We start from the raw sequence: 19313 nt of genomic DNA on the forward strand, positions 1-19313 counted from the left end.
CAAGATATTAATTTTGATTCATTATAAAATATGATATTACCAGGTGTTAGTTCAATAAATTTCAACAGTGATTTTTCAAGATTTTGGTAGAGTCAACACAGCAGGCAGTGTGTGAAAACTGACCACAAAAGTTTGAGAACCACTGCATTGAGTCAATTTTTCAACCATCTGTTGTCTCACTTGTACCTTCTCTCACAATGTTTCCTTGTTTAGTTGTAGACATAAAGTAGTCAGAACGTTTTAATTTCTGCTACTTCCAGCTATGAGTTCCTTCAGCATGTGAAGGTAACAGGTCTACTTTCTTTCACATGATCTTATGACTGCATACCCACAGTATGGAGTGGTGAATTGGACATGGCTGAAGTTATCATCTCAGATCTGTGACATCACACCTTTGTCCCCAGCCAAGAATTGTATGCAGAAAAACCTTTAGCAAACAAGCGCTTCAAACTGTTATTCAGTCGGTCTATTCATTGGTACCACACAGGCAGCGTATAATTATTTTTGAAGCTTCCCATCTCAAATGATAGTGTTTATTGTACAGTATAAAGTAGGGCAACATTTTCTCTGACTCCACACGGTCCCTTCTGCCATGTGACAAACACTGTAAGGTTTATCTCTTATCATTGAATTTACAGGGAAAAACATTAGCCCTTAAATGTATACGACACAACGTGGGTTACTGATTTGATTCCATGTAAATGGATGACAACATATCTCTCCTGTTGGTTCTTCTCTATGAGAGCAGATCCTCTGCACTGCACTGAATAATATAAAATCTACAACAGTGGGGGATTATTTTGAAAGGCGTCCAAATTTGTATCTGAATGTTGCCCTGATATCGCCAGTGTAACCTTAAGCTACTACTGCTGATGAAGAGTAGTCTTCCTCCCAAGACAGTCATTAGATTCTCATTAGCCCTGAGCAAAAAAGATGACCTACTAGTCTCTTGAGCTTTCCCAGATGGAAGGGAGTGTCTAACTTCCTTTTGCATGAACATTCCTATGGTGTGCTGTGTGGTATTTTTCCAGAATAAAGACAAATTATCTGTTTAAGGAGACAGGGAGAAGAAGAAGAAGAGAGTGGGGAAAAAGTAGTACTATATTCTGAATTCTTCTGTATTTTCTTTAGTATAATAGACGTAAATGTAAATATTGGCAAATAAAATGGAAAGAAGCTACTAACTTGTTACTTAATATTTCAATTGGCTAATATAGATCAATGGTGCCAGAATGTCACAGGCTAGTTTGCAAAATGAACATTGGTGGTTACCAGTCAACTTCCTTTTTCTTCTCACTGCTATCTATGATCAAACACCAGTGCATCAAGGACTAAATATAAGACTTTCTACATAAAGCATGTGGTCATCAAGGTTATTATAGAGTTACATGAGGCCACAGGTTAACAAATAAGGGCTCTCACAAGTCTACTGTATATACAATGAAGGCTCAAATGTGCTGCCAACACAGGTTGAACTTGGCATCGGTGACTTGCATTCAGGCACCGTGTGGGAAAGTGATGTTTGTGTATAAGAACAATGACCACGGCAGCGGTACAAGGGGTCAAACCAGGGTGAAAGGAGGTGACTTAAAAAAGAGACGGAGGTACACACAGCCTTGTTTGCACACACTTGAAGAGTTTAAAGATCCACGGGTCAAAAATTGCATCAACACATGCTGCATATCTGCAACCTGTGTTCCTGACCACACAAATAATATGTCTGTCAGATTGTTAAAATTTACAAATAGCCCAAAGGATAGAAATATGGCCACAATGATCTGCATTAACGGAGCAGGATTTATGGAGGCAACACTTGTGTTGTACTATAAAAAACATTTTCCTTAGTCTTGTGACACGGGCATAACATTTCTCTGGAGAATTCCTCTCTAAATACTGCATTTTTTGTTCCTATTTTCACATTGTGGTCCTTAATCCTGTTGTGAAAACAAACACATTGCTTTTTGCTGTGCTTGTGGTTACACGTTGTGTGGGAAATCAACAGGTGACCCTTCCAAAGAGCTAAATAAACAGCGCACACTAATCACCTGTTCTTGTGGGCAGATATGCACTCACACACTCAAAGACACACACACATGCAGGACAGGTCCAACAGCTTGCAGTTGTTTGATCCAGTCTTCTGTTACAAAGAATAGAAATCCCTCAAAGCAGAAGAAATTCATTAAATAAATGGAATTGTTTCCACTCAGTGTGGCATGTGACATATTACTGACCCACACAAAAGAGGGGAAAAAAATAAAAACTGCCCGAGAGAATGTTTTTACCACTTAGTGTTACACAGCTAGAGCCTCAACACACACACACATGCATCAAAGTGTTGCTGCACAATGCACCGGCTGCCTAACCACTCGTGGCTGTTTCTGAGAAATGCAGATGAAACAACAGCACCGAGGGTTTGACTCCAACATTACAATCGTTACTACACCTTGACTCAACACGCCGAGAGACAGTTGCTCTTTTTTTATTTTAATTGTCAGTTAAATTCAATCAGAGACAACCTGACCAAGCTGTTCCTCAATGTATGCCATTCTGAAAATATGACATAAACCTGAGCATGATTTTCTCTCATCCTATGTATTTTGTGTCAGTTTTATGTTAGCGGTAATTATCTTTAAACCAAAGCACAGATGTGTAATTAAATCGCTAATTTATTTGCTCTTCCCAAGGTAAAATTGGCAAAATATTAGATATCTCTTGCCCATAATTTTAGCTGTTGCTTATTTTCTTCACCTTTTTTAAAGGTTTGTTTGTCTGACATTTAAAAAACAGTAACATTCACTTCAAACAAACTCAAACTTGTTTATGTTGCGAAAGTTCAGTCTAATGTTCTCACAGGCCTTAAGAGAGTCTTGACAGTACATATTGCCAAGGGCACTAAAAATCCTCATTTTTGAAGTCAATTTATCAAATTCCTCAAGCATTTTGCCACAGCAAGATTTATTTTTGGTCATTTAATTTGAAATGCTATATTTTTTTTTGACATTGCTGCAAATCCAGCTTGGGTCTGTTATCTGAGTGGAACTGATGGCTCTGGGTGTTTTGCTCCTGTGTCTGAATCTCCACCACAAAAAGCAACCACCACGCTAATATTAGCAACCATGTGAGCAGGCAGCGCTATCCTTTAAGCCAGCAACGAGACACAACACAACGTCTCATTATAGAGCCGTCTCATTCCAGCAGCTTCTTTGGTTGCTGAGGAAATCAGTTGTATTTTCTGATATGTCTTTTTTTCCTTCAAACACACACACACACACTAAAAGTAGTCTTTTCTTGGCCAAAGTGAGTCATGATTTCCTTTACTTGAGGTACTTCCTCCCTCACAGATGTCACATTAAACAACACTCAGTGCCCCTCAACATTTGTCAGATGACTAAAACTTATGTCATCCCAACACTATTTCAGCTTGAGTCAACAGCTTGGCATTAGGGTGGCCGGCTGCACCATGGGACCTGCAGCTCTGCTGTAACTACAGTTATCATTATGTGTCATCAGCTTCAGCACAGAGGTCATTTTCATTTTTTGTCTTTACTCAGGAACAACATCCAAGATTAGCATAGGATCTGAGCTAAAAATAGACAATTTACATCTACAAATTGCATGCTATTTTGCATGGATGACATGTTGTTGTTTTTTTTTTTTATATATATATTAGAATGAAAAGTTGAAATATATGGCCATAAAAAACAAAAGGAAAAAAATAGCTAACACACAGAGTACCAAAATAATCTCCCCAATTCAGCAACTGCTTAATATTGTACATTATATAGAATTAACTTGAACAACATGAAGCATAAAACTGCCCAGGAATTGATCCCAAAGCCCTCAAATGTATATTGGTGAGGTAAAAAACACTGAGCACCCAATACATTTACCCAAAAATAGTTCAACCCAGTGCTCAGAAACTGTATGTATCAATAAAATTATTTAATTAAGGCTTTATAAAGAGTATACTGACAACCACTGACATTAGTGCTAGTTTAACACTTATATAGTGAAAGCCGTAGTTCTCAAGTTTAATACACATGAATGCACATTGCACACACATACACACACACACGTCAGCAGACACTTTGTCTGAGGTTTCAGGAAGCAGCCCGTGTTTTTCCATGCAAAGCTAGGAGGTGCTAAAAGCAACAGAGAGGGGACTTCCTTTTACAAAGGGGCAAATTCCACATGGTCCATGACCATTAACCCACCCACGGTGACTCAGACCCCCCACACCCACACTCCCAATAGCCACCCCCAACTTACCTCACAACATTTAACATAGTTCGAGGAGAGGCCTGCACTCCACAACCAGCTGTTAGTGTTTCCGCCTGCAGCAAAACTACTTCTAAGAACCTCTAAGAAGGACTGTGGTAGTTCTCTGCCTCTCTATACCAAACTCCACCAAATTAAGGAAAGATGTGAGCAGAATAAATACGAAATACAGAAGGATTGGTCAAGTCACAGCCCTAACATGTACCGGAAAAGAAAGCAGCTACAACAGGTGACACTAGACTGACCGCTCCATCAAAGACTGGTCAGACAGAGAGAGGGTTCTTCAGTTGTTGTACATGTCACAGGTCATTGTAGACTAGGGAAATCTCTGTTGGCATGTTCTGCAACAACAATTATAATATAAAACAATTCATGTCCCTAATCCAATGGGTTATTGCTTTTTTTAAATTAAGTTTGATTAAAATAAATTACTGATTACAGTCCCTCTTTTTCTATCAGCTAAATAAATGTTAAGCTAGGAAAATTGTTTTGCCGTTAGCAAGCAAGCTAAATAGTCCTTCAGGCATCGTCTGGCTCGAGAGCTGCAAAGAACCTAAAATGCATTATTCTAGGTGACGACTTGTCAAAATCACTTCAATTATCATAAAAAGCAGTGAAGTTGTGACTGACTGGATTTGCTAAGAAGGTTATGTTTTGGCCCTAAGAATCATAAAAATTCCTTGACTACAGTAGATTGCAAGATGTCAGCTGAGGAGACGGGTTTTATGGTGCCCCGAGGACAAAATGCGTTCATGCATGCAGAAGAATGTGACCACATGCATCACACAACTGCCTCCCACTGGGGATTTTTGTGAACAAATTTTCATTTTGACCTGTGCTTTGCATATGCCCATCTGTGATTGGATTGTAGGATAATACCAGGTTCGTGAAAGGGTCAGCAGACACTTTGAATAACTAACCCTCATTTGTGTTCTGTGTGCCCATTCATGTAACTTAAATATTTACTTGGTGGGGAACACATTCATTTGTAAACACCCCTGACTTCTGGTCAGCACAGTCACTAAGCTCTGGCAAAAAAAAATGAAATCCATCCCAACTGCTATGTGATCCCTTTTTAGTTGGTATGCAGTTAATGAGCTTTTTGAACCCTCATTAGACAAGTTCCATTCCCAACACACTCATACACACACACACACACACACTCACATGCTCTTCACCCCCACTCTGATGCGTGTGCCAGCCCACTATTGTCTGACAGTGTGGAGACATGCAGCTGCCTGCAGTCTGGTCTCCTGGAAGCCACAGGCAGCATCAGTAACACACAGACATGAAACACACAAAGCAAAGGGCAAAGTTTGTCATCGCTGAATGCAGTGTTTGTGTGTGTGTTTCTGTGTGTCATCTCCTAAGTGACTATAATAAAAGTCTGGAAGGTCAAAGTGTGGCAGGCTGTGTCTTCAGTGTGCTGGAATGTAAGCTGGGGTAGTGGAGGGGTGAAGTGTTTACGTGCCTGCTACATGTGACACAGATGAGTCTGTGAGTAGGCTGCTGTTCATACAACATACAACACAAATGAATTATCTTTATATTCAGCAGATCAATGTGTTTATCCCAATACATGTGTATGAGCTGCTGCTGTGGCTGTGAACAAGGTGAACCAGCATCTCACCTCAGTGAAAGTCTGCGTCTGAGAACAGAAGTGAATCATTTTTCAATGGACATTCTGTACCACTGCTGCTGCCACCGCTTGTTCTACATTCAGCCAGCCCTTCAGGATTTACTCTGACTACTACACTTTATTTTCTAATGAGATCTGGAGTAGCCTGGAAGTTCATTTAATTCACCCTGCCTCTTGCAACTCAACTATTCTGCTGGCTTTTATAGACTGGATGTAAACTACATGTCTAGTCTAGATGTGTGCATAAGAAGTTAATAAAAATGAACTACGTGTGGGCACACACATAAACACACAAAGACAATTTGTTTTGTAGTCAGAGAAACTGCTCAAAACTGCAAAGTGGAAGTGAATGTGAAGGAAATGATCGCATTAAAGTGACAGCTGTCTTGGCACGTTAAAATCAAAGAAACATCCTCGAACCCCTGTCCTCGCACCTCCTCAAAAACACCCACTGCTAAATAGTTCCAGGCCTCGGCAAAGTAACGGAGTGGAAAACAGCGCCCGGTCTCCGCTAACCGGGCTCCCATGTCTGGCCTCCTCCTCCTCCTTCTTCTCATTCTCCCGTTCCCTCCTTCTCTGTGTTTTTGAATAAATAGTGAAATCAAAACCAAAGCTTTACCACACTGACCTGAATGAACTGAATAGTCAGGGCTGATTTCCCGACACCACCGCCTCCGACCACCACCAGCCGATACTTCTCCTGCACCGAGCCGTCCTTCCAGCCTGCCATCGAGGACACTTCTCTGGGCTCTGTGCCGCCGCCGCCGCTGTTGCTGCCGCCGCCGCCTCCGCCGCCGCCGGAACACCAGTGAACAGCAAACACCCACTTTTCTCTCGTCAAAACTGAGGAGGCCCCGCAGAGGTGACGCCGGACAGCGAACAGAAGCCACTAGGCGGTCGGTCGGTGCGGTCTGGTGAGTAAGTGTGCACGGGTGGAGACAGAGTCTTGGTGGCGGAGCTACGAGTCACTGTCCATACGTGTGAGCGTGTTTCAGCCTCCGACAAAACACTGCGATAGTCAGAGATCTGGATCCACCAGTGGGAGTAATCAGCCAGACCAGTACTGAGGGCTGGCGCTAGGGGCCCCTCTACAGGCTGTGTGTGTGTGTGTGTGACTGACTGCCGAGCATCACATGCACGAACGCGCGCGCGCGCACACACACTTTTTTTCCACAGCTATTTTAATAAAGCCATGACCACTTGCTCCAGGTTATGTCAGGAGGTTCACCAGGACCAGCAGTATCACTATATTAGTCCGCTAATAGTTTTACTGTAGTTTTCACAATATTCCTTACGTGTTTACAAATATACAAACATTTCCACTGCTGTTCCTGCCATATACAGTTCGACATGTAAAGTTGCTCATCCTTCAGTGTTCATATTGTTGATATAAATGACTCCTAACGTTCCCTGCAGAGGGTGCTATGAAGGCAGATGTAATATCCCGTTGCTTGAGTTGGGTGTGTTGGTACAACATTACTTTTTTCTATCCCTTCACTTGATCAAAACACTTACAAGCCGCATATTTAGCATGGGGATCTGGTGACAAATAAAGCCTGATTTTTCAGCTGTACAACAACAATGTACCAAAATGCTAAAACATCATATTAACAAAAAAAGGATAAATATTAAAAAAACATTAAAAAACCACCACATAAATATAAAAAATATAAATAATATAAATATAAAATTAAATTGCAATATAATATATTTATAATATAATAATATATTAATAATAATATTATTAATAATAATATATTTCGTAAATGTTTCTTTCTGTGTAAGCTCTAATTTTGTGTCGTCCACTCATAGTTAAAAGTATAAAGTAAACATAGAACCTTGAGAACTCTAAGGGGAATTTTCAAGGGTTAAAATGTCGGATAAACAATAATTGATAAGTGACTAAATAAAGCTGCTTTGTTGATATTTGTTATGAATACAAGGGAAGATAGGGGCTGAGGTGATGGTGTCATAATGACGTCATCGTGGAGTGGAGTGTCCAGTTAGCGTTGTTACTGTAGATCACAAGGCTGGGGAGGAGGGGGAGATTATTCTCCAGTCTGTGTAACTGAAATGGCAAAATAAACATTGTGAAATTGTGTGACACTTGGCTCAATCTTACGTGCGGTGGTGACACGACCTAAGTGTAAAGCATTTATAGGAACCACACTGCCCTCTAGTGTATGACAAGAGCAACAAGAAAGTGACAACCAAGGGTAAAATACCTTAGGGCTGGGGTGTCAAACTCATTTTGGTTCAAGTGGGCGGGACCGGTACAATTGTAACACAATTACCTTTAAATATCAAATAGTCTGTCTTTTCCCCTTTGTTTTCATGCAAAAAAGTACATTAAACAAATTCTCACATTTAATGAAAATATAATTTAAAAAAACATTTCCTCAACATGATTGGGTTTGTGTATTTCTTTATTTTCAAAATTCATCAAACAGGCCAGATTGCAACCCCAAGTGGGCCGATTTTGACCCACGGGCCATATGTTTGACACCCCTGCCTTAGGGCAAGAATTATTTTTTAAATATTATATTCACATATACCTTGTCGCCTGTCGTTTTTCTTTTCTATTTTACAAACAACATAATTAGTGTTTATTTATATGTTAGAATTTAATTTTTACAAACAACATAGTGTTTATTTATATGTTAGAATTTAACAAAGAGCATGTCAATACAAGTTTCTTTATTTAAAAATTGAAATCATACAGCTTAACCATCTACAGTTGCAGTAATAATGACTCAAATAACAGCATTAACACAAACTTTGTTTATGTTTATTGTAAAGAAAAAAAGACAAGGACATGACTGTGGCATAGATGCTGACAATAATGATAACAAAAGAAGCACAAGCAATTTAATCATATAGACTTCATAATTTGCTGTACTGAAAGAGGGTGTGCTGGATTGGAGGCCTGTCAGATGGTCATCTTCTTCTGGGAAAGGTTGATTTTGTCTCCTAGGCTTAAAGCCATCCCCTGTGAAAATAAGGTGGGAAAGGATATTAAAACAGGTTAAATGTATTAACCGAGTAAAAACAAACATAGATCTGTGGAACTGCACCCATGCCAAGCTAATGCCCTTTTGTTTTTTTACATCATTGCTTGTTTGTTTGTCCAGCAGCTGTGACCCACCTGACTCTTGGCTCTGATGCGTATGTGTCCATTGACTGGTGCATCGGGGCCCAGGTGGATGGGCTTCTCGATGCTGACATTGGCCAGAGCATCTTCCCCAAAGATAGAACGAGCATAAAGGTTGGCAGCCATGAAGCCGCAGAAGCCAGACAGCGCCTGTTTAATAAACAATGATACATTTTCCATTTGTTTTCAGGGCACAGCACAAAAATAAGCTAATATCAGTGAATAGTTTCATGTCCTGTATGTCATATTAACCTTCTCAGGCGTCAGACATTTCATGTTGGTGGATTTAAGGATGTGCTGAAGATATTCGTTCAGATCAATGATATTGGTGTTCACGGTCACCTAAAAAAACAAAAGCATTTCAGAATAGTTTTTATTCATTTTTTAAATGCACTTTATAAAATATGTTCGCTGTTCAGCGCATAAACACAGAACAAACCTTGTTCTCCCATTCAAACTCTGCCCACATCTGTCTGAACTCTGCATCTGTGCAGGAAGCTGGCTGGATGTAGTCCATAATGTCAATGTGGATGTCACTGAGGACCACGCAGTTTCTGTCGCTGGCAGCCCCCGACACGTCGTACACTTGAAACAGAATCAGACAATCCTCAGACAACACTCAAGGCTACACAATGGCAGAATCGAGCAACAAGAACAGAAGTTCGCCTCTCACCAATGTTGCCAAATATGATGCCATTTTCAGTTGAAGCCACTTTGACGTTAGCCTTGATGTTTGCAAAATCGTGAGGAGCCAGAGTTAGGGGAGAAGGTTTCTCCACCAGCTTCAGATCACCTTTGTAAAACAAACAAACCCTTTTGTTACCACCACTTTGAAATGTAATTACACCTGGGCTCTTTGAATCTGATTAAATACAGGAGGAACCCTGTGACTCCACTGACCTAATGTGGCCAGCTCTAATGTGCAGTTCTGGAGAGTGTCACTGGTTTGGTTGACCACCAGCACATCCAACACAATGTCATACTGATTGACATGAACATAGGCTTCTGCGTATACAGGGTCCGAGAAACCAGTTAGCTGAGTCACCTAAATGAAAGAAATAAAATTATTCATCATTCAGTTTAAACATAAATGATTATAACTGAGATTTGCAGGAGATTTTCTTATAAATCACCTTGTTGAGCTTTGAAGCCAGTGGATCAGCAGCTTCCTTCCTCTGAGTGTTGCCCATAGCAGCCAGGAGGCTGAGCTGGAACTGGTCCTCTTTAGAGGTCATTTCATTTTTGGCTGTGAGCTGCATGAAGGAGATGGGGTCGTCTGCCTGCACTGTGACATTACGCTTCTCAGACTCTTTCTGTAGACAAAAAAAACAACAATACACTGTTGGCACGGAAAATGAACATGGCCATAGTCAAGCCAAACAAAAATGACCAAGGAACAAAGAAAAACAGAATTCTGAGTCAACATTTTAACCAAGTACGTTGGAGGATCTCACATACATATGATGACCCTGTCAGCTGTCATTACCTTCTGCGACAGCTTCTCTTCCTCCAGCCTGATAGTCAGCATGTGTGACAGGGACTTGCGGCACTCTTTGTTGAAAATGTCATTCATAAGGGGGGAGCACTCTGAGAGGACCTTCAGGCAAAGCGAGATGCGGTCCACGTCATCGTCTGTAATTGGCTTTTTGGGCAGAGAGGACTTGCCCAGATGTAGCACAGTGACCATGATCAGCATGGCCTCAGCGACAAAGGACTAAAGGCAAACACATGGAAACATAGGTTAGAGGAAAATAAAAATAGACATTGATTAGTCAGTGATTTTTCTTTGTTAAGCAAAGAAGTAACTCCTCACATTTTGTTTCTTTTTGTCCTGAACAATAGCAACATAGCGCAGAGCCAGTTTGGTTAGGGTGGTGGCCAGGGAAGCTGCGACGTAGAAGTCCCCGTCCATCAGGAAGCCTCTCAGTGGAGGTCTAGAATAATGAGTAAAATATCAGTGTTAACTTGGTCAGGTGGATTGTAAAACACCATGGGCTGTCGATGATGATGTCCATTTCTTTTACCTGTCTTCCTCTTTTTTTGAAGGTCTGGAGGAGCTAAGAGCACTTTGTGTGACGTAGGTGCCCATCTCTGTCACCAGTTTCTGGGCTGGAGCTGCACTTACTTCATCCTCTGGCTTTACCTCCCCGGTCTCTTTCTTTATCTCATTTTCTACAATTGGTATCTAAACAAAATAAACCACAGGCATTTTAACTGACTACAATAATAACTGCAGATGTGTGATTTGAGAATACGAACAGTCCTACCTCTCCCAGTGACCTGCGTACTTCTGTCATCACATTCTGTATGTCATCTTTGGTGCTGCAGTATTCTCCCAGGATCCACAGAGCTCCCCTGTAAATCCTGGCACACAGAAATGACACCAGAACTTGAGAACTTTTTTTCCTGAATCCTAATTAATATAAACCAAACAAATGCCTTAGAGCATTAAAAAAACAAAATAAGACCTCAAAGCCTTACTTGACAGTTTTAATAGCGTGGAAGACTTCCAGCATCTTCTCGATGATGAGGGGTCTCAAACTGTCGAATCTCTGAATAGCCTCTCGTACAAACTCCAGCACATCGGCTGCAGCTGCCTCATTAGTGTCACTTAAAAATTCCATGAGCTGTGAAGCATCACAGACAAAACAGAAAATTATAATTATGAATAAACATGTGAAAACAGGCTTTGTCTCAAGGAGTTCACACAGAAATTGAGAGTCCTACCACAGGTATGACATTGGCTGCCATGTCAGGGAAGCGGACGCTGCAGGAATGGAGAGTTCGCACCAACAGCTGCCTGTACTTATCAGTGTCTTCGTGTTCTGTCACGTTGTTTGTTTTGATCACTTCTTTCTTCAAAACAATCACTAGCTGCAATATAACAATAAAAAAAACAGGTCACTACTGATGTAGTACATTAGATTTGTCTTTGCAGCAGCCACATAATAACTGGGCTCCTGTGGTCTACATGAGAACTTAAGGATATGTTCACATCATTCAAACTTAGGTAAGATTCAATACCTTAGATTTCCATTCTGAATTGGGGACCTAATTGCACTGCTTCATTTTTATTATAAGCTTCTAACACCACCACACATTCATATGATTGAATTCTTCTGCACAATTACTGTGTACAGAAGTACCTGTGCAGTATTTACCATCTAGTGCTTCTGGGGTAACAAATTCACTCACCAGAATATTACTTATAAAAAACTTAATATAAAAATATAATATAAAAAATATATATTTTTCCTTCATGTTCTTCTTGTGTTTTAACCAGTACAAACATGCTGCATAATTAGCATAGGAGTTGAAACACATCTATGTACAGTACTTGGATGAAACTGACCTCTTCTACGTTACGGGAGGAGACAAGGTCCAGTGCCAGCTGCAAGGTCTTCTTTCTGACTTCCAGGTCAGGAGTGGTGAGAACACGCAGAATGTCCATCACCAGGTCCTGGATCCAAAAAAACACCATTAGCATTATTTTGTATCTTTATTTTATTGGCACCTTAGATATAAAATGTAAGCATTCTGGGTGTTAAAATCTTGGTTAATTTAAGAATTTGAGTTTTTAGCACAGTTTTTACCTGGAGAACACGCTCATGAGTGGGATGGTCCTTCAGTTCAATTAAGCGATCGAGAACAATCAGCTTCACATTGTTGTCGCTCTCCTTAATGATCAAATCAATGTAGCACTGTGCAGCAGCCTGGGGCACACAAAGAAAGGTGCATGAGACACTATACTAAACCTAGGGTCAAATACAGGTAATATGAGTTCCCTTATGTCTCTGATTCTCATTGATATACCTTGATGGCTGTGGGAGCACTCGATAGTGTTACAAGAGTTCCAGCAGCTTCATACTTCACAGCTGGGCTGGAGGACTGCAGCAGGTTGTATATGCAGCGGATGAACCGGGCACGCTCAGAGGGGTTAGCATGGCAGACCTAAAGACAATGGGTACAAACAGCAAACTGATACTGATACTGTGACAAGAAAGTTGAGACTTGAGTCTACATTATAAAGGGTTTGAACTGACTTTGTAAATGAGCTCCACAATGACCAGCTGAAGAATGTCACCAAAGGTGTGGACTTGGTCGATACAAGTGCTGAGGTAATCCAGGGCTCGATCCTGAAAATGTGAGAGAAGGGTTAAACTTTAGGGTTAAACTTTTTATTAGCTGCACAGAAATGAAGGAGATCATGAAATGTGTTACAACAGACCTGATCTGCATGAATCAGCATCATGAAAGCATTTCTCTTACAGCTGGCATCTTTCTCATTAACAAGGAAGTCGTGGATCAGCTCTGGTGCATCAGGAATAAGGTGTTCAAAATTCCTACAAAAAGAAAAATCATTTATTGCTTATCCATGGCATAAAAACAGCAGTAATTTTTTTTTAAAGTTTATACTACTTAGTTAAACTATACCTATAGATGGTGTAAATTGCCAGGACTGCATTTCGGCGCACATAGCTGTGACGGTGCTCCAGACAAGCTCTGATTGCGGGCATGAGGGGCTCCAGCAACTCAGACTCCTTCAGTTTGCACAGGAAGCGCAGGGTGGAGCCACGGATGAACTCGTTAGGGTGTTGCAGATCCTAAAATTTAAAGAAAGTTATTTTGATGAATAAACGTCTCTAACATGGCTAAGATGATATTATAAGACCAACATATATTACAAGCAAAAGTTTGGTCAGAACTTTTCAAGCTCACCTTCCTGTAGGCATCACAAACCAGGATCATCTCCTGCAGCAGCTTGCCATCAGGAGTGGTTTTGGGAACAATCTCCCAAAACACAAGCAGGAGCTTCTTTATAGTGTGGTCCTGAAGTGGCAGCACAAAGCGGATGATGGTCATCAGTAGCCCTGGCAACTTCTCACCATTAAGGATCATGATGATGACCTTCTTCAGGGCCTCAGTCTTTGCCTTGATCTCCCCTTTTTCTATGGGAGAAGTTTAGGTTAATTACAATGAAAGGTAAATGTGAAACTACACCCCTATATATGTAGCAGATGTGTTTACAAGAAAAGTATTTAAAAATAATTGGATAGAGAGGAGGAAGTATGCATTGAAATGTCAAATTGTTTTTTTTTTGTTTTTTTACCTAGATCTGTTTTCAGACTGACTTCAGAGGGGGGTTCTGAGTCAGATGAAACATTGATCAGAGTGTAACAAACATTCTCTGCAGCCGTCATTTTGCTGCCAGGCCCCTATTTGTGACGGAGAATCCAATAAATGACAACACAGGATAACACCTATGAGAAACAGAAGAATGTAAATTATTATATAGCCAATATATAGCATACACACACGTTGCTCTGTAGGGCAAATATTAAAAATAGTGCAAGATTTGTAGATCCCTGAAAGCAACTGAAGCTAAACAAAGAAAAACTGTTACGTTGACAAGTCAATAGTATATAATTTCTGGTGGATGTAGACTTGAGACGTAACATTAAATCAACTGTACAACTGTAAAACTGACAGAAGTAAGAGAATTAGATTTCGAATGTATCAAGCCAGGACATCACATCTAGTGCAGTGGTTCTCCACTTTTTCTACTCTGTACCACATGAGAAAACATTGAGCTCTCTGAGTACAGCCATGATGACCAACATTAGAATATAGCATCATAGGCCTTCTCTATTAGCTTCCACCACAGGAGAGATGTTTAGAAATATTTGTTTAAATGTTGTATTAATTATGCATGGTATGTTTCAGATTTATTCATTTGAAAATGTAATGTGAAAGTATTAATTTTCCCCACGTACCACTAGAGAGCGCTTGCGTACCACCAGTGGGACGTGTTCCACAATTTGAGAACCACTGATCTAGTGAATCTCTAGTTGAGCAGAGAGAAGGTAAAAAGAGTCACTGACGTGTCTAGACAATGGCGATAATGTAGTAAAGGAAAGGATGAGCAGTAGAGGCTTAATTGAATTAATAAAATCCTGCTGTCACATTTGACGCCATTGACGTGGTTAGGCAGATGCTTTTAGTTGTAATAGAGCAGGTGAATACAAATCTACTGAGGATTATTAAGCCTCTTAGCAACTTAGCATAGCGTAGATAGAGGAGGGTTGTTACTTAACTCCAGTACACATAGCGACATATTTAAGAACTACTTTATGTAATCATTGATCGAAGTTTTCATTCAATCGACAGCTCAAATGTTTCGCGACGGCGTCAATTCTCTCTACATGTTTGGAGGTTTTAATGAGTAATACTTAAAACCACTCGGAATGTAATCACGTCTACCGTATACTGATGGTAGAAAATATTTTTCTGTCATAATACAACAGACCTTTACACGCAGTGTTAGCACCATAAGAACCGCACCGCAGCCTGCAAAGGCAGCGGAAGGATAAAAACATAAATGATCTAACCTTAAACTACAATACAACTGTGTAGACAAAACCTGTAATGAAGTAATGAATACAGTAACCAATAACGAAATCTTTGAATTTCCCTAAATTGTGCAGAATGTGTGAATGCTAACCTGCTAACTAGGATAGCGTATGCGCTGACACACAGTGAAATGGAGGACGGTAACGTTAGCTAGTTTAATGTACAGTTCTCACAGCTCAAGAAAATACAGATCACTCGTGTTAATAGAAAAATTACTATATGCCTCACCCAAGTGCACGTCTTGTTTCCAACAAAGTGACCCCGAATATCCTAGTTTGTGGATATTTACATCTGTAGGAAGGAAAACCTCCTTCGGTCGAGCTGTCGCCGCTCCACTTCCTACTGACGTGGAAGATCACTCTCCGAGCCACATCACTCCTACAGTGTGGCAGAAGGTTCAAACTTTACAGACGCGCTTTGAAAAAACAAACATTGTTGGTCATTCATTCGAAAATAAATATTTGATTTTCCTTGGTCTTTCCGTTTAGTCTTCTAAAATACATACTGTGCATTTGAAAGCTGGTGCTATCATTGTTTGCTTCACTTAACATCAATTATGTTCTGAACTGTGTAAAAGCTTTAAACAGGTGTATTCAGCACTATATAACCCCTAAACACTCCTTTTTTCTTAAACAGGTTTTAAAGTAAATGAAGGAGCTCAGTTAAGTAGGTAGTTCCAAAAACCTTTCCAACCATTTTAATTTTAAAGTCTAAATTCAAATATGGCCGGGGAACACTGCCTCTATGTGGCTACACAGCTGGAGGAAATTAGTTGTCTGAATTTGCTTTAAATACAAATACCTTAAAACTGTGTATAATATTTATGTAAATGATACATACTACCATATATTAACTCGAAAACTGAAAGGGTTGTTTGAGGTCCATATTTATATATAAAATATGTAAGTACGTAGTTACTTTATGTTAAACAGTTTTAGCCACAGTAATGCACATACTGTATCTTACCATATTTTTTGCTAAAATAATTTACTTTGTAATTAAACATCCACACTAATTATACGTTGGTAGATGTGTATTGCATGGAAAATATTACAAGACGCATTAAATAAGTACGACATCTAGTGGAATAAAAAGGCAAAGCATCGTAAAGTTTTTGTTCGTTAAACAGTTTTCTGAATCAGCGAATAAATTAAATAATATACTAACTAAAAATATAGGAAATATAGAAAATATAAATTTTATTTTAAATAAATCAATGAAAAGGGAAATGCGAAAGGCAGTCTGGGATTTAAAAAGGAAACATAACAATCGGTGTTAATATAACCCCCAATTTATCATTCTCGTAATCGAACAATTTAACCTTGTTTTATTTGATATAAAATGAAATATTATACTTGGTTTATTGCATTTCGCGCAAATTTACTTATTTATTATTTTAGTTTCGACGATTCCCTACAAAACCAAATGAAAAATACAATGCCTACATATTTCCCCTATATATTCTTTTACACTACATAATAGTTTATAAAATTTTCATATAGTATATCAATTATAAACTAGAGGGACATACACCTCTTTACATCAGACCGGAACCTTTATGTTCTAAAAGACCAATATATGGAGGTTTTAAAATTAACATGATAAATTGCAGTATATTTTAGTGCATTTGTTTTACTTTAATTTAAATACATTAATGAAAACACTTCCTAAATACTTTGACGCCATAGATCACGTGAGCACCAAATAACCAATCGAATGTCAGTACGCCGAGTGAGGTAATGGTGTGAGGGAGAACGCTTATATGCACATTATTTAATCGGTTTTATTGAGACGCTGAAAATGTGATTTTGTCACTTTTAAAATAATGTCTGTGGAAAAATAGTGATTTTTTTTCATATATGCAATGAGTTCTAATGCAAACCTTACAGGGACGTTTCTATGTTTACAGTTTAGGAGTGGGTCAAGAGCGCCACATTTATCCCATCACATTCCTGAGGTTCTGGGTTGTGGCCCATAGGGGGCGACAATGAGGTCGATTTTGTGCAAAAACAACACCTCACCTTCTTTCTTTAGTCCAAGTGCTGGAGCACGTTTGAGTGACCATGAAGTGCGTTCGCTGTCATGTAGTCGAGCGTTAACACGGCGTGAAGAGTAGCAGCCGAGGGAAGTTTCGAGGGGAAACGTGGAGCCATAGTCGAGCCATGGCTGCACGGGAGGAAGGAGAGGTCCTGCACGGTAAAACAAGGCACCACGACAGCTCTGGACGTGTAAACAGCTCGGAGGGTTTCAGGAACGGCTATGTGAAGAGCTGCGTCACCCCCCTCAAACAGGACCACCAGTGGGGATTTTGGTTAAACGTGTGCAGGATTTGCAACGAAGATGTTCTCGATTCCAAACTGTTGAAGGTCTCCGCGCTCTACGTCGGCGCGTTTGTCATCTTCGCGGTTTCTCTCCTGATTTCCAAGAGCTTGCAAAGTGACTCGCTGTGGGATTTGCGGACTTTTTTGTGGGGCTTCTCGCAGTCCGCCAGCCCTCTGTTCAGCATAGGATGTGCTTTCTTCTTTCTGACGTTTTACCTGCGGAGGAAAAGGAAAGAGGGGAGCAAATGTTGGCTAGTGTCGCTGCCAGCCTCGTGTTTCCTCGGGGATTTCTTGGTTTTGCGGTTTTTGCAGTGGGGAGAGGAGCAGCACCAGATGCAAATGGTGGGCAGGTTGTTCTTCGTGCTGGGATGTGTGGGTCTGCTAACACTGATTCCCACACTCAAACTCAAACACAGTGTTCTTGTACTGGTCTTTGCCAGCCTGGTATGGTTGGTCTCTTTCACAAGTTTGAGCGGACTGCCTGCTCTGCTCAGCCCGCTCTTCGCCTGCCTCGCCGGGCTCTCCGGCTGCCTGCTGGGGCTCACGTTTGACCGTTACTACCCGTTGAAGGAAGCCTCGAGTAGCACTTCCAGTGCGGAGGAAAAAGTCCCAGTGATCCGATCAAGGAGGAGGTCCAGCTGTGTCTCACTGGGGGAAACGTCGACCAGTTATTATGGCAGTTGTAAAATGCCTCGCAGACCCTCGTTACCCTGTATATCCAGAGAACAGGTAGGTGCTCCTCGTACAGGACTACAGTCAGTCCACTGATGTGTCTAGGATCAATACTGATCGGCTGATGGTCGATTTGTGTATCACCGTCTTTATCATCTGATTGTATATAAAAAAAAGTTAAGTCAGACGTTATCCTCTTGGTTCCCTTAACTCAAGTCTTAGTTTTACAAACGTGTAAATAAATACGTTTCTAGGACACAACAAAACAAGGGCATGACTGAAGATGCTTCAATGAGGAGACGTGGTATAGTCAAGTTTTGTTTGTTTATTTATTTATAAATAATATTTTTTAAATATTTTTAATTATTATTGTTTTTAGAGTTAAATCCACAGATGAAAATGCTTTGCTAAAAGGAAGTGACATGGTTTAAGTGCAAGTCCAAGTTATTTTCACCAGTTTATAAAAAAAAAAAGAAGAAAATCTTCTAGCAATTCTGTCAAATCGGTTTCATGTTTACAGGTCATACCTATGTGGAATAGTTATATATGAATAGCAAGCCAATTTTTGTCAAAAATAGACGATGTCAATAAATTAGGATAATTATTTTGGTGGGACTGAATGCAAATTTTGGCTTGATCACCAAATTATAGCCTGCAACTTCAGAGTTCAACATCATTGCCCTAAAACATGTTTCTCACCTCATGACGGCCCCACACGTCCAGTTCAATTGGATGTTATACCCTCATCTACACACGGTGTCCACTTTCCCAACTGTTTGTCTTTCTTTATTCTTTTTCTCTCTTTCAACCTGGTATTTTTTTTCAAGATGATATTTCTTTT

At 40.1% G+C, this 19313-nt stretch overlaps 3 protein-coding genes across 4 annotated transcripts in view; 1 reads left to right on the plus strand and 2 right to left on the minus strand.

The window, feature by feature from the left end:
• The window catches only part of rras2 (RAS related 2), a 29191-nt gene extending 21689 nt beyond the window's left edge, over nucleotides 1-7502 (minus strand). Inside the window, exon 1 of the mRNA XM_008310774.3 lies at nucleotides 6546-7502. Coding sequence (XP_008308996.1) covers nucleotides 6546-6647 — 102 coding nt within the window. The 5' untranslated portion in view covers nucleotides 6648-7502. The remainder of the gene's footprint in view (nucleotides 1-6545) is intronic.
• A 1097-nt stretch (nucleotides 7503-8599) lies between these two features.
• On the minus strand, nucleotides 8600-15863 carry copb1 (COPI coat complex subunit beta 1). Of its 2 annotated transcripts, XM_017032593.2 has the most exons (23): nucleotides 15708-15862; nucleotides 14843-14913; nucleotides 14179-14329; nucleotides 13788-14017; nucleotides 13503-13672; nucleotides 13297-13411; nucleotides 13112-13204; nucleotides 12882-13019; nucleotides 12662-12781; nucleotides 12421-12528; nucleotides 11796-11942; nucleotides 11550-11695; nucleotides 11336-11432; nucleotides 11093-11253; nucleotides 10882-11002; nucleotides 10555-10782; nucleotides 10202-10381; nucleotides 9969-10113; nucleotides 9742-9861; nucleotides 9508-9653; nucleotides 9321-9410; nucleotides 9063-9218; nucleotides 8600-8906 (listed from the first exon to the last, which is right to left on the minus strand). In XM_017032593.2, the coding sequence occupies exons 3-23, from the start codon at nucleotides 14267-14269 to the stop codon at nucleotides 8847-8849; spliced, it is 2862 nt and encodes a 953-aa protein (XP_016888082.1). In that variant the 5' UTR covers nucleotides 14270-14329; nucleotides 14843-14913; nucleotides 15708-15862; the 3' UTR covers nucleotides 8600-8846. The 2 variants fall into 2 exon arrangements, with proteins under 2 accessions (XP_016888082.1, XP_008308997.1); XM_008310775.3 differs by lacking the exon at nucleotides 14843-14913 and having other exon boundaries at nucleotides 15708-15863.
• Nucleotides 15864-17460: 1597 nt separating this feature from the next.
• pde3b (phosphodiesterase 3B) overlaps nucleotides 17461-19313 on the plus strand; it is a 29317-nt gene continuing 27464 nt past the window's right edge. The window contains exon 1 of the mRNA XM_008310777.3: nucleotides 17461-18529. Coding sequence (XP_008308999.1) covers nucleotides 17642-18529 — 888 coding nt within the window. The 5' untranslated portion in view covers nucleotides 17461-17641. The remainder of the gene's footprint in view (nucleotides 18530-19313) is intronic.

This window comes from Cynoglossus semilaevis, chromosome 5, assembly GCF_000523025.1.
Source record: "Cynoglossus semilaevis isolate Cse_v1.0 chromosome 5, Cse_v1.0, whole genome shotgun sequence".
Taxonomy (NCBI): domain Eukaryota; kingdom Metazoa; phylum Chordata; class Actinopteri; order Pleuronectiformes; family Cynoglossidae; genus Cynoglossus; species Cynoglossus semilaevis.

Excerpts from the sequence above, each read along its gene's own strand:
- copb1 (XM_008310775.3), bottom strand. The coding sequence starts at position 14,269 with ATGACGGCTGCAGAGAATGTTTGTTACACTCTGATCAATGTTTCATCT. Across the intron at positions 14,018-14,178 it reads CAGTCTGAAAACAGATCTAG|AAAAAGGGGAGATCAAGGCA; the intron begins GTAAAAAAACAA and ends CTTCTCCCATAG. Across the intron at positions 11,943-12,420 it reads CCTCCCGTAACGTAGAAGAG|CTAGTGATTGTTTTGAAGAA; the intron begins GTCAGTTTCATC and ends GTTATATTGCAG.